A 13,514-nucleotide genomic window follows, 5' to 3' on the forward strand; every position below is an offset into this window, starting at 1 on the left:
TGAGTTCCTGGAGATAAGCATTTCAGTTGTGCGACATGGAAAGTCCTGATCATCCTCTGACACTCACAATTCTGCCCTTTGGTCCCTACAAAAATCCAGTCAGGCTCACCACAGTTCTCCTCCATCAGGGTGAGACCCAAGTCCCGTGGCTGGGTACAGCCTGTGATTCACGTGAAGAAACAAACACATCCAGAATGTGCTGAAACACACACTGAGGGAGTAAAATCCTGAGAGCCTTAAATGCTGATGGATGTGAACAGGACACTGCAAAGTATTTCCTTCTGATGAGTCCAAAACCAATACTTCAGGTTTTGCGTGACAGCTTAGGGCTAGTTTATCTCCCATTGTTGAGTCTGCTGGCGCCATTTGAAGTCAGCCTGAGCCACTCAAAAGTGTCTAAAAGTAGGAGAAGTGTCTCAGCAGGAGAAGATGATTCCTTGCAGGAAAAGGAGCTGCTGCTCTCTGTAAAAGGGACAAGCCAGAAATTGCTCCAAAGAGCAGATGGAGACAAAGCCTGCTGCTAACAGGAAGATCCCTTTCCCTAAAGGCAATGTCTCTCAGCCCCGTCCTGGGGATGAGAAAACACACGTACTCCGGTGAAGTGGCTGCAGTACTGTGAGGGGTCTCTCTTTTGTAGGCAGAAACTATTGGGAAGGTGGTGGGAGGCAGAATATGTCCCTAGTTAGGAGCTKACGAGTTCCACTTCTTCAGGGAAAGGTAACATAAGGAAATTAGTGCCAGTAGAGAGAACCTAGGAAGAACAAGCACTTTCTTTAGTTACTGTAAATCTGATTAACTCTAGGCTTGAAGTGCAACCTGTCTCTCTTTAYCTAGGAAGTCTAGGAGTGGTATACATAATTTAATACACTGTGACTGGTAGTGTATGGCATGAATATTGTGGGTTTCGGAGTAGCTTTCCTGTGGCTTCTGTCAGATGAAGGGCATTTTTGGTGTATTGTCCGTGACTTACCTCTAAAAGCAAATCATAGTTCAAGAGTCAAAAGTAGCTGTGAAGCTTATATAAAAGCAAYGGAGAAAGTTGATTTCTGGGAGCTCTCCTGTCACTGATATTGAAAGAGTCTCTAGAACAACACATTTATGCCAAATTTAAGTGTATTAGCCCCTTTTCCTCCTCCTGCCCCTTTCCCTACATTTTGGGCTGTTTCGCTGGCACACAGCAGGCTCATGGGTGTGTTTGCAATTACAGAGGGTGAAACAGGAACAGYACTGCCTTATCTCCCTGGTTTCCCAATGTCACTAAGCGCATTTTATTTTGAGATTCCTGATGGTGCTTGGCAAAGATAAACAAAATCTTCCATCAGGAAACCTGGGAGCTATTTCCACAGGAAGCTTCAAATCACTAAAGTAAATAAAACCCTTTTGCATTATTCCYAGCCACGTTATTTAGCTAGCCTGAGCCTGTAACAATTGGTGAGAGGTGTCATATATGAGGAGGCTCGTAGCCTTTAAACAAATGATTCTTTTGGAATCCTGTGCATTTTGCTTTTGTCCTAGATTTATTCAGAAAATAGTCTTCACCAAAGGCACATTGAGGAAGAACTCCAGACCTGACATGAAAGTAGTTCTAACTGTATTATTCTGTTGGCATGCTATCCTCTCAGGCTAAAAATAGTTCATTTGCCTTAGTCCCCAGGGATCTTAAGTTTCATCTTAAGAGTTTGGCTTGGCTCTTCTTAGCTTTTACTGAGTACTGGCATCTTCAAAAGCAAAAATTAGCTCTATTTCTAACCAATACCCTGGCTTTCTCAACACACATCAGAACAATCTGAAATATATTATGAGTAAGATGCAAAAATTTATTTCTTCAAAGTACATTTCCATATTCAAAATGTTTGCCATTTGATTGGTTTGAAGTTTGTCTGAATTTAATGCTTTTTAACAAGTACAGGATTCACTTCATCTGACTTAAATCTTAAAGTTAGATTAAGCCAAGCTGATCATGTAAGATCTCTTCATGACTAAGCATGAGGAGCCAGGATCTCTAGGATTCAACCCATCTTGAATGGATGGTTTGCACAGCCATCTGGAGAAGCCTGTGTCACCCCATGGGCTGTAAACTTTTGCCCACCTGCAGAACATTTATATTCAGGTAGATGTCTGCACTTGACAGATGAGGCTAAGTACAATGTATCCCATGCATGGAGATGATGTTTCATCTCAATAGCACTTCCAGCCAACATGTCCTTAATCACCAACATGTCCTTAATCAAGAATAGAATCTGCCACCACACACTTTTACATGTCAGAGACCATCCTGATGGTAGTCACTCATAGATGAGTTCATGAAATTTGAAGTTTTTCTTACAGCTTTGTTTGCCAGAGAGAGAGAAAAAAAGGATAACCCAATGGAATATAAGAACAAGTCAWCCCACAGTCTTTAATACCCGTAAAATATCTTCGTGTCACTGCCTCCATTAGGTTTATCTGTGTAGTGCACACCTGAGCTGCAACATGACAGACCCATGCTTTGCTCCCACTGCAGGGGCACGATGAGTTCAGCCGGGAGAAATCAGGCTGCTCCCTGGAAGGCATCTACTGTCAGGAGAAATTTCAATCCAAGACAAGCAGGAGCTCATTTACCCTCTATTTAACACTCAGAGCTAAGTGTGGAAAACAGGACATTAAGGATAACAACTGATGCCAGGTTTTCAATAGGCAGAGAGCAGTGAGCAAGTCATGCTCAGGGTTCCCCTGGAAACCAAGGAAGCTCAGTTTCCCATGTGGGGATTCAGGGAGAAGCTTTCTGATGGATTGGTCAATGAATGAGAGGAATTAATGAAAGAATATGTGGGATATTAGACACTTGAGAGCTACTTGTTTCACATTCCTGCTGAAGGGACTTTAAACCTGAAGCCACACTTGTAAGAATGAACTGAATGCAAGTTGTCATTGAGTTGTTCCTGGTCTAAGAAACAAGAAAAGAAGGTATGATTCTCCCTTATGAAAGAAGAAGCCATTCTTAGGATTTCAAGTCATKTTTACAGCCAAGTGCCATAGCAATTAGTAGTGAAAGAACAATTGAAAATGGCTAAAGTCAATGTCACTTGACTGAGAAGAAGGAAATGACTTTATCAGAATATTGGCTACAAATAAACCAAGAGAGGTTGCATTCTAGGACTAAAACTTGGAAGTGCTTTCTCTCAGGAACTTGCTYGTACTTTCGCTGAGGTCAGTGGTGTAAGTGCCTCGCTGGAGGGATGAGCTCCAGGTGCAGTCAGCTGGGAGGCAGTTCTGAACACCACCACWGTTCTGAACCCCTCTCCAGGTGGAGGAAGTTGCAAGTAACATTACAATAAACTGCAAACATGACTTTTCCAAGTAGGACTTTCTACATTGTTGGCTAAATTATTCCGGCCTGAACTACACACTATAAAGTGAAAACTTAAACCATATCTGCACTAAGTAAGTTGTTAGTGCAATGACTCTTAATTTCTGTCAGGTGAAGATATTTTTCACCTGTGTTTAATGCCAAGCCACATAAACAAAATATCTTCATCCCAGTGCTGCCCACACACAGCTGGCCATCCAGGTAAGAGGGTACTGCTTCTGTTTTCCTCTTGGGTGGCTGGCAGGATTTAAATGCAGAGAGGGAAAACACCCCTCTTCCAAAGGAAATCTCAGGCATGTGATCACAGATGCTGTAATTTCTCAGGATGTGAAGCATTTTTAAGAACTAGACATACTTTATCTAATACTTACAAATAACAAGAAAACAAATAACCCAGCATGATGAAATGCAGTATTTTTATACTGCCCTCTTGAGATTCCTTTTCTCTTATGCAKTTCACAGGCTGGAGCTGTGATCAGAATATTCCTCCTTTTTCATAGTCCCACTCTGCTGCCTTTAAATAATTCTTCTTTTGGTACTCTGCCCCAGTCTGTCTTAACTTGGCATAACATTTATATAACCTCATTACTTCCAAGAGCAACTTCAGTTTACACCAACTGWTGTGTGAGGCCAACTGTATCATAGCTCCAAGACAAATTATAAGAATAGTTGGAGCCTAGTGTATGAAAGGAAAGATTACACACTTGAGCAGGAAGACAACGACGTTGATTAGTTCAAAGACTTCYTGATAAAGAGGAAAATATATGCTGTGTTAATTTTGGCTGATTCATTTAATATAAACTAAAAAGTATTCTTGATTTTTGACAGATRTACCAAGTGGATTCCATATTGGTTTGGAAAAAATGCCCATTGAAGGAGAGAATTTGGTACTGTCCTGTTCGGCCAACAAATTCCTGTACAAAGACATTGCTTGGATTTTACCAAGGACAGTCAACAATCAAACAAAAGCAAAAAAGTCTCACAACAGGGAGTACTCCATCACCCTCACTCTGACCATCAAAAACGTTTCCCTGGAACACTCAGGCACCTATGCCTGCCAAGCAAGGAACATATACACGGGGAAAGAAGTGCTTCAAAAGAAAGACGTTACAATCAGAGGTGAGCACTGCAACAAAAAGGCTGTTTACTCTCGGATCCTCAAATATAAAAGCACAAGGAATGATTGTACAACACAAAGCAATGTAAAACATTAAAGGACTCATTAAACAGTAAGAGATGTCTCATATCATCTTGATTTTTTATTACTGTTGCTACCTTTCAAGTCCTGAGGTGGTGCTCATTTCCCCACGGGTTGGAAATAGGAGGAATAGCAAACAAAATCCTAACGCATGAGCTTCCAGTTGTGTTCAGACGGGTGTTTTCTCCTTTGGAAAGGCWTGTGGAAGCTGGGGTTTGGAAGATCTCCCCTGCTACATTTTACATGTCATTATTTTCTCTCTTGCTGTCTCCTACTGAATAATAAGGAAAACTTTGGATCAATCTTTTCTTCCGCTTTGATATCAGCCTCATCAAAAGTGTCAAAGCTGAATAAACTGATTAACTTTAAAAACTGCTGTTTTCAGTCAACAACGGACATTTAATAAGCTAACTTGAATGTGCAGAATGAGCACAATTCAGTTTGAGATTGACTGGACTATATATTTTTTATTTTAATCTGATCTTGATGGACTTATAAATATTACCTGCTGAGCAAGTTCTAATGCTTATTTATTTGAAATTATTTTCTACACTAAAGTACATTAATCTTAAAAAGTATCTTCTAAAAGAAGTATGCAGGGAAGAAATAAAAWTGTTGATATAATGCACAGACCTATCAAATCATTTATAATAATGATGATTTTACAACTCACAGACATGAACCATGTTTCTCCAAATAAATCCAGGTCGACTTCCAGTTGCTGTGTTGGTCAATTTTTAAAGTCAGTTCTGCACTAATGTAAAAAACTACTGATAGAAGTGTGGGTGTTACTGGCCTGAAGATTCAGGAATTTGTTTTGTTGTTATTATTTTATTAAATGAGGAATGTTACACTAACATGACTGACAAGGTTTTAGCCAGCACAATGAATTAATACATTTTTAAAATTCAAATTCAAAATTGAAGCCTTTAAAAATACTCATTGCTTTTGGTATGCAAATGACAATTGGATTTATTATGGGGATTAAGAACCAGCCAAACTGCTGAAGGAGGTTTAAGGTCAACCTAAGAATTCCTTGTGAGCATTCCCCTTTTCTTTTCCTTTGTCATGATTTTGCTATGAGATGTTTCTGTGTGTTATAAATTCTGTATAAGGAAGAAGTTACTATTTTTAATAGATCTGATAACTTTATTTTTTTACAATATATAGCTTTTATTATTTTTGGTTACATTTATGGTCAATCATTTATACAGCATTTGCATAAGCCATAACAAAACAGACCACAATGATAAAAATAGCTACAGCAAAGGAACAAAGTGGCTGTGCTTTTAAAATAGAGGGTGACAACATGACAGTTTCTTTCACTTGGGAACTCACCAGACTATTTCCTCCTTTAGGTATCRAGACCGTGTCCCACGGCTAAACTTGCCTTTCACGTGGGAATTGCTTTTATCAAGTGTGAAAGGGTAAACAATAGCATTTCCCCATAATGCCAGTTTCATGGAGCCTAAAATGCTTAGAAAACAATTGATAACCTGGAAGTTGTCRGAGTAAAGACAAGAATAATCATTTATATCTTGAAATGTCACCTATAGCCTGCTTGTACACAGTAGTTTTTTTGTTCATTATTAGTGTGATGGCTTCCAGAAACAATGTGTTCTTGCAAAGGGATCAGGCTCTCTTTTCTCCTAAAACATGCCTAAAATGCAAGTGAAGTTGTTGGTGACTGCTTAAAAAGGGAGCAAGCGCACTCTTTAGCATTTGCAAGTCTTCAGAAGAGTTACAATCAGAATCCCCTTCTTTCCTGAGGTATTTTGTGGGAAGACATTTGATGGAAAGGTGGGCAGTGATGACAGGATATTATGAATTTTCCATGGCCTTGAGAGCCGAAGCACAATGATTTGTAGCAGCCAGTTGCCAGGCAATACGAGTTTGGGTCAAAAAAAAAAAAAAAAAAAAAGGAGAGATGTGGCAATTAGACTGTTCTTCTGTGAAATTTCTGTGCATTGCAATGATGTATGTTACTGCTGAGTGGATGTGAGTGGATGTCCCACCAGCCTGGTCTTGAGCAGCGCTCACAGGGTCACGCTGTGCAAGGGTGTCACRACATCCCAATGTGGCCATCCGTGTTGGGGCGCACAGAGAAAGCTCACTGGAAACATTTGAGGAAAGCGGTTCTTGATGGCAGGATAAAAACTGCTGATGTCACTTTTGATGTTCTCAGATGACCGGAGAATCTCATGGTTTTGGGGAGTTTCTCTGCCTTCTGTTGTGTAATATATTATTTAGGGAGAAAGGTGTGAATTATATTTCTTTTTCTTTCCTTTTGTTTTTAAGTGTTTAAAATAAAGCTTGTAATTATATTTTTGTACTGATTAATAAAAAAATAAGTGAACAGTCGAATCATAACAAAAGGCAAAAATTGTTGGAATGCAAATGTAAACCCCAAAATCAACCAATTGTAATTTTTTTCCCTTTGTTCACTTTTGAAAATGCATATTTCCCCTCTCTGCCAGGTCAGACAAATACTCTGACACCAACATCTTCTTCTCCCCTCTGTGACCCACCCTGTCACTCCCCTGGGCCAAATCTGCCTACAATGAAGTTCCTCAGAGTAACTGAGAGCAGGGTTTGGCCCAGCAAGGCAGCATTTGGCTGCATGAAGGGTGGGGTCAGGTCTGGGGGCTGCCCTGGGCACTGAGCCCCACACCGTGCTGGTGGCCAGGCTAGTCCTTCGGCTTTGGAGCGAGCAGAGTGGGACATTGGGAACTGCTCCCCTTGGCTTTGCTGCAAAAATGGATGGGAGAAAACAGTGGTTAGCAAAAGAGAATAATCCTCAGGTTGACTGAGTCCTTGAAAAATCAGCTGATTGTAGCAGAGAAATTATTGAAAGTATGTGAATGATGACATAGGTTTTAAGCAAAAAAAAGTTTTACTTAATATGAAAACCCATCTTTAGTGTATGGCTATAAACAAATTAAAATTAATCACAACTCACAAAACGTGTGATTTGCCTTTGTTGTGTCATCTTGTCCRCCTTCACTTTGGATATCTGGGCTGAGGTGTCTGTCAGGGACTGCTGATAAATGTGGAGTTCTTCTCAGCATGTGCCTGTGGACATGCCTCAGGCTGTACCTGTTCATAATGTGAAAAATGAGACCTGAGCAAAAATCAACGTGAGGTATCAAGGAGAAGAGGGCAGTCTTCTTGGTTGCAAGGCAGATATAGTTGGCTATGTCATTATGTAGGTATGTGATGAAGAATTTATAGGGATTCTCATGAGCAATGCTGTTTGGGAAGAGAGGACAAATTGTCTCCCAGGCTGTAAACAATAAATAGTATTGTCTGTGGAAATTATTGGCTTGCAGCTCAGAAAACCACAGACTAGTCATTGCACGGTCATGACTGTGTTGGAATTAATCTCAAAGAGTACGGACASAGCAAAGATAGCCCACTTGAAAAATGGTTTTAGTGCTGTAGGACTCATGCACACTGCATAAGGTGGTGGTACATAGGGGCTTCATTCTTCTGGAGAGTTTTTATTTACAGCTGGTAACAGAATAATTATGAAGATGGAAATGTCTGATGCCTAGTTTTTACACAAGGATAACAAATAATCATCCAAATACAGAATATCAGAAATTCAGTTGATACTGAACTTGGTATATTGGTGTCAGTTGCAGCTTAAAGGAAAATACTTGCAAAGAGTTGGTTTCTGCTTTGTTTTGTTTTGTTTCATATTTGGAATGTGTGTCTTACCATGTTGGTAATTGCTGATCCTGGCAGTGTTCTTGAAGGGAAAGGTTGCAAATAATTGGGGAATTTGAGGGAATCAGCAGAGCATCTGTATCCATGACACTGCTCAGGAGCTCCCTGAATTCTCCATCTCTGCTTTAAATGGACCAAAACCCCAAAAACAATTATGTGAGAGCTGCAAATGTGAATGAAAGATGTTGACATGTAACGTGCATTAAAATGTCACAGATATCTTGACCTTTGTCGGAACAGCCTTTGGCTCGGTATGAAATGAGGGAAGGAGTGACAAAGGGTTGAAATGCTGGTGAAATTGTTTTGTTTCTTTCAGGGATGACTTTAACATGATGTTTATAGTTTGTTTTTGAAATKTTATGGCGTGGTTTGGCCAGGCCTGGTTACATTCAGCCAAATATGTGAAACATGAAAGTGGAATAATTTATTAAGACTTYGGTGCAAGGCTTCTCGCTCATGATTGCTGTTGTTTGATTGTGTGAGTTTACTGAACATGATTTGTAAATGAACTATTTAAAGTAAGTAAATGATACAARTCACATTCATGGGTATCATGGTATACAGAGCTGCAAGGTTTTATCAGCAACACAGAGATACTCTGCTACAAGGGTGTCCTGATAATTCTTCAAATCTTTGGTGTCACAGCTTGGTTCTTTTGATGATGAAAAACTGAGYTTTCATAAAAACTTACTGCTTTTTATATAAACAAGCCTGGTGGGTCATGGAACTGATAAATCTTTGGAACAGTGTCGTCTTTGATTCATCAGGGCATCATTGGTCACCATAACCTGCTATTGCTGAGTGATGGGAATTCTCTGTACACACCAAATACCCCTGAGCAAAATAGAACAGCGACTAAAATCAGTGGAAAATGAATTTGGTAGAACAGCCATAGAAGTCTCTARCACCAGTAAAATGAGTGTAGGGAAGATAATCAAATCCCCGCCTTTACACGAATGTAAAACAGAGGTGTTGTTTTGTCTTATAGCGCAAGAGGCACCAGCYCTGCTGCAGCAGCTTTCGGATCAGACAGTGAACACCAGTAACTCTGCCATGTTGGAGTGCCAGGTTCGTGGTATCCCTGAGCCCCAGATATCCTGGTTTAAAAACCATGAGGAAATACAGCAAGAACCAGGTGAGAGCTTTGTGTACTCACCTACCTCTTACAGCAGGCTGTTTATTTACCCACCTGCCTTAGGCAGCCTTTTGCAGAGTCATTGGCATCAGTACCCAGACGTAAGGGACAAGGATTGCCGAGGCAGCCCAGGGAGACAGCAGCCCAGGTGCTCCAGTTCACTCTGTCTCCCTCCAAAACATGAGCAAGGTTGGAGATCTAGACACAACAGGCCTCTATGGAACCAGTGAAAAGCATTTCATCCTATACGAGTCATCTCCAGAGAAACATATTTCCCTCCATTTATGATAGAGGGAGCCCAAGGATCAGGTGGCTTGGCCAGCAGATAAGCAGGCAAGAGAAATCCAAGCTCTCCTGATGTGCACGGAAGCACCAGCAGGAGTCTGTGGTCAGGCATAAAAAGTCTGCTCTTGAGTCACAAGCTATCCAAGAGGCTAAACCTATGCCTGGGGCATCCAAAATCCACATGCATCTACTGGTGGCAGAGGAATCGAGGGCTCATGCAATAGAAAGGACCAGATTCCCAGGTGGTGTGTTGCGATGACAGGAAAACTTTGGGAGCTGTTTACTGGTGTTTCTGAGAAGTGGCTTCAAAGATCAGCTAAGGCTAAATGTCCAGCTGCTGGCACCACAGTATGGAAGTGTTCCTTGGATATTTCAGATGGAAATRAATGATGGAGGAAAAGGCAAAACTTTTCTCATAGGAATTTATGCACATTTGGATCAKAAGCACACATTGAGCTAGTGTTACATGCTCAGAAAAATGTTCAAGGAGGTTTGGTYATTAGGAATTAGAATTTTAAGGGTAGTCTTCTATAGAACATTTTAGAAAGTTTGTAGTTATAGATCTGTCCTGAATTATTGGAAATTACTACAGCATGAATAAAAGCAACTGGAAAAAATTGCAAGGATTTCTCCAACTGAGTTATAAGCCRGTGCAGACTTGCAGCCCAGGCATTAAGCTTCATCCAGAACCAGATTCCATGAACCTTTACAGTGACCACAATGTTGTGATGTGCAGTAATAACACTATCTTCCAAAATGAATGTTATGGGTCTAACTTGGATGCAATGCAGCAGATACAATCAGGAGCCAGGGAGGTGTCTCCAGAGGGTAGGTCAGAGCACTTCAGTTAGGTGCCTGAAATAGATGGTGGGAACACATTTCCATGGGACTGCAGTTCTGATGGAGCCAAACACAAGTGTGTACTTAACTGCACATTTCCTGGCTAGAAGGTGCCTTAGCAGTATTCCTGAGGCCAAATCTGCTCCCTGCCTCTYCCTTGCTTCTTGGAGCATTGCCCAGGCTGGCTTCTGGGTTGATCTAGCTGGAATAAACAAGATGTTTAAAACTTCAGGTAACTCCTGTGTGTTAGGGTACCCCTCATGGGAACTCTGCACTGTTCGGCATCCCTTTGCAAAGGAGCCCATTGTTCCATGCCACGTGGGCAGGTGAGATTTGGAGCAGGTCTGCTGCCCACAGGGGCAGCCTGGATGGCTTTTGGAAGGGTTCTAAACTTGAGCTGCTTCTGGGGCAGACCTGGGCCTGTAAGTGCAGTAATCAGATCACCCTTTTCCCAAAAGCTCACCTGGATGAAAGCACAGTCATAGAGCTAACCAACACAAACAGTACCAAGTACTTCCAAGATTATTTCCTTAGGCTGAGCTTTTTGATYGGCACAAGTGCTCTGTAAACACTGATTTCCAAAAGATTCACCAGGCATCCAAGTGTATTTGGCTTTCCTGCAGCTAACATTGTGCTGTGCGGCCTGTGGCTCAGATTTCTTTTGAGAAGAGCTTGGCTCCCTCTCATTGCAAAATATTTCATTTCGCAGGAATAATTTTAGGGCCAGGAAGCCGAATGCTGTTTATTGAAAGAGTGAAAGAGGAGGATGAAGGATTTTACCAGTGCATAGCCACCAACCTGAAAGGGTCCGTGGAGAGYGCGGCGTATGTCACGGTACAAGGTAAAACACCATGCCAAATGGGAAGAGCAAGATTCCCAGAGTGATGGTCTTACTCAAGTTTCAAGGGCAGGGGTATGACCTGGCACTCATCTGGTGTTCTCTGAAGCAATTTGAAGGAAGTCCTAGCAAGGGAAGCGTACCAGGTTGGAAAGGAAGCCGAGCAGGAAATGCTAACTCAGAGTGTGTTTACACTGACCTAAAAAGAAGAATTGCTTCAACCCAACAAAGATCAGGTCAGGGTAGAAGACAAATRTAAATTTAGYATCAGCAAAACAAACAAAAAATAGAGTAAGAAACACTCTCTTACCCACACATTTTCTCATTTCAAGTTAATTCCATAGCAATTAGAGGCCTGGGATATTCTCATTTGTTTATTTTTAATGTAAAGTGAACTGCCAAATCACTCTAAAAGATTTTAGCCTAGCAATAGCAACACATGCGAAGGTACTACTACAAAGAAGTAGGTGTGATCTAGTTATTTCTGTAAACTTTACTGGATCTATTTTGCTATTCATTTAAATGTCCAGCATTGTTCTGCCTTCTGACAATCTTGACTCATGTCTGTGGCAGTGATTCCTATSAATTAATTTTACATTGAACAAAAATAAAGTTTATTTGGCAACCTTTCAGTTTCATTGAATGCCCTTTTGGCTCATGAATTATGAGATTAGAGAAGTAGGTTGACATTCTCCATATAAGTCAGTGCCTAATTCAGTTTGACATAATCTGTTTTACTGACGTCATGTTAAGTAAATAGTCCTAAATGCATTTAGTTGGTCTTCACAGAAGACCAGGTCTCCTAGGAAGAGATTACATGTCTGTGAATGTTCTTGTACAATTTTTAAATGTGTCTGAATACTACTMAGTATTTGGATATAACCCTGCAGCACCAGTCAGTTACAGCCAGTATTAATATTTTCCCATGCATTAGYAGTCTGAGTTAATCGATAATAACAATTGATGTTTTTGCTTTAAAAGGTCAGAGATAAGCATATGTGTGTGTGGGCTGGCCTAACTGGTGAAATCAAGGAGTTAAATATACCTATCTCCTTATGAATAATTATAGGATGATAGTATGGTCTGGGTTGGAARGAACCTTAAATATCCTCTAGTTCCAGCCTGGTCTAGTGGAAGGCAGGGACACCTCCACCAGACCAGGATGGTCAAAGCCCCTGCAACCCAGCCTTGAATACTTCCAGGGGTGCAGCATCCACAACTTCCCTGGGAAATCTGTGCCAGGGCCTCACCACCCTCAGAGTAAAAATTTTCTTCCTAATATCTAATCTAAAACTKCCCTCTTTCAGTGTGAAACCATTCTGCCTTGTCCTGCCACTCCATGCCCTTGGAAGAAGTAACTCTTCAGCTCTCTTGCAGACTCCCCTTGAGTAATGGAAGGCTGCCAAAAGGTCTCCCTGGAGCCTTCTCCACTCCAGGGTGAACAATTCCAGCTGTCTCAGCCTGTCTTTGTAGGAGAGGTTCTCTAACCCTCTGGTCATATTCGTGGCCCTCCTCTGGACTTGCACCAGAAGATCCACTTCATTCTTAAGTTGGACATCCCAGAGCTGGACGCAGTGCTCAAGATGGGGTCTCACAAGAGCAGAGTAGAGGCAGAATCACTTCCCTCTAAGTGCCTTTGATGACACTTACAGCTTGTAGCAGCTAAAGGAATAACTTGTGCCAAGYGCTCGCTGTCCAAATCATCCTGGTAATTCATAGTCCTGCACGATGTAATTCATTATTGTATTGATTTTCAACATAATTGAATCTTGGCTGCTTATTACAACCACAAGCATTCTGTCAGATGGTTTCTAGGAAGTCATACATCCCAGTCCAGAGGAGAGAACAGGGAGCACACAGTAGGGCTTCTTCTCTGGTTACATGTCCTGGGGGAACAMTGGCAGTGTTTTTGTACAGGTCCTGTGGGAATGGGAGATGAAAACTACCACATTAAAATTTATGACTTTGGGACTGGATGATAAAAAGACAGTTTGTCTTACCTATCATGATCCAGGAAAAGGTCTTTCCTCTCTTTTCCTACTACATGAAGGGATGTCACTGGAGATTTTTTTACTCATTCCCACATTTCTCTGGTCTGTCCCTCTCCCAGGAAATGACAGCCTCCCATCCCATCCCTGAG

The 13,514-nt window shown here is 41.3% G+C and overlaps 1 protein-coding gene across 2 annotated transcripts in view; it reads left to right on the forward strand.

Moving 5' to 3' along the window:
• FLT1 (fms related receptor tyrosine kinase 1) overlaps positions 1-13,514 on the forward strand; it is a 108,308-nt gene that overhangs the window by 63,209 nt on the left and 31,585 nt on the right. For both annotated transcript variants that reach the window (XM_057366678.1, XM_057366677.1), the window contains 3 exons: positions 4,178-4,468; positions 9,265-9,411; positions 11,246-11,377. In XM_057366678.1, coding sequence (XP_057222661.1) covers positions 4,178-4,468; positions 9,265-9,411; positions 11,246-11,377 — 570 coding nt within the window. The remainder of the gene's footprint in view (positions 1-4,177; positions 4,469-9,264; positions 9,412-11,245; positions 11,378-13,514) is intronic.

This window comes from Malurus melanocephalus, unplaced genomic scaffold (assembly GCF_030028575.1).
Source record: "Malurus melanocephalus ecotype Western Australia unplaced genomic scaffold, MMel_1.1 scaffold_70, whole genome shotgun sequence".
In the NCBI taxonomy this organism is placed as follows: Eukaryota; Metazoa; Chordata; class Aves; order Passeriformes; family Maluridae; genus Malurus; species Malurus melanocephalus.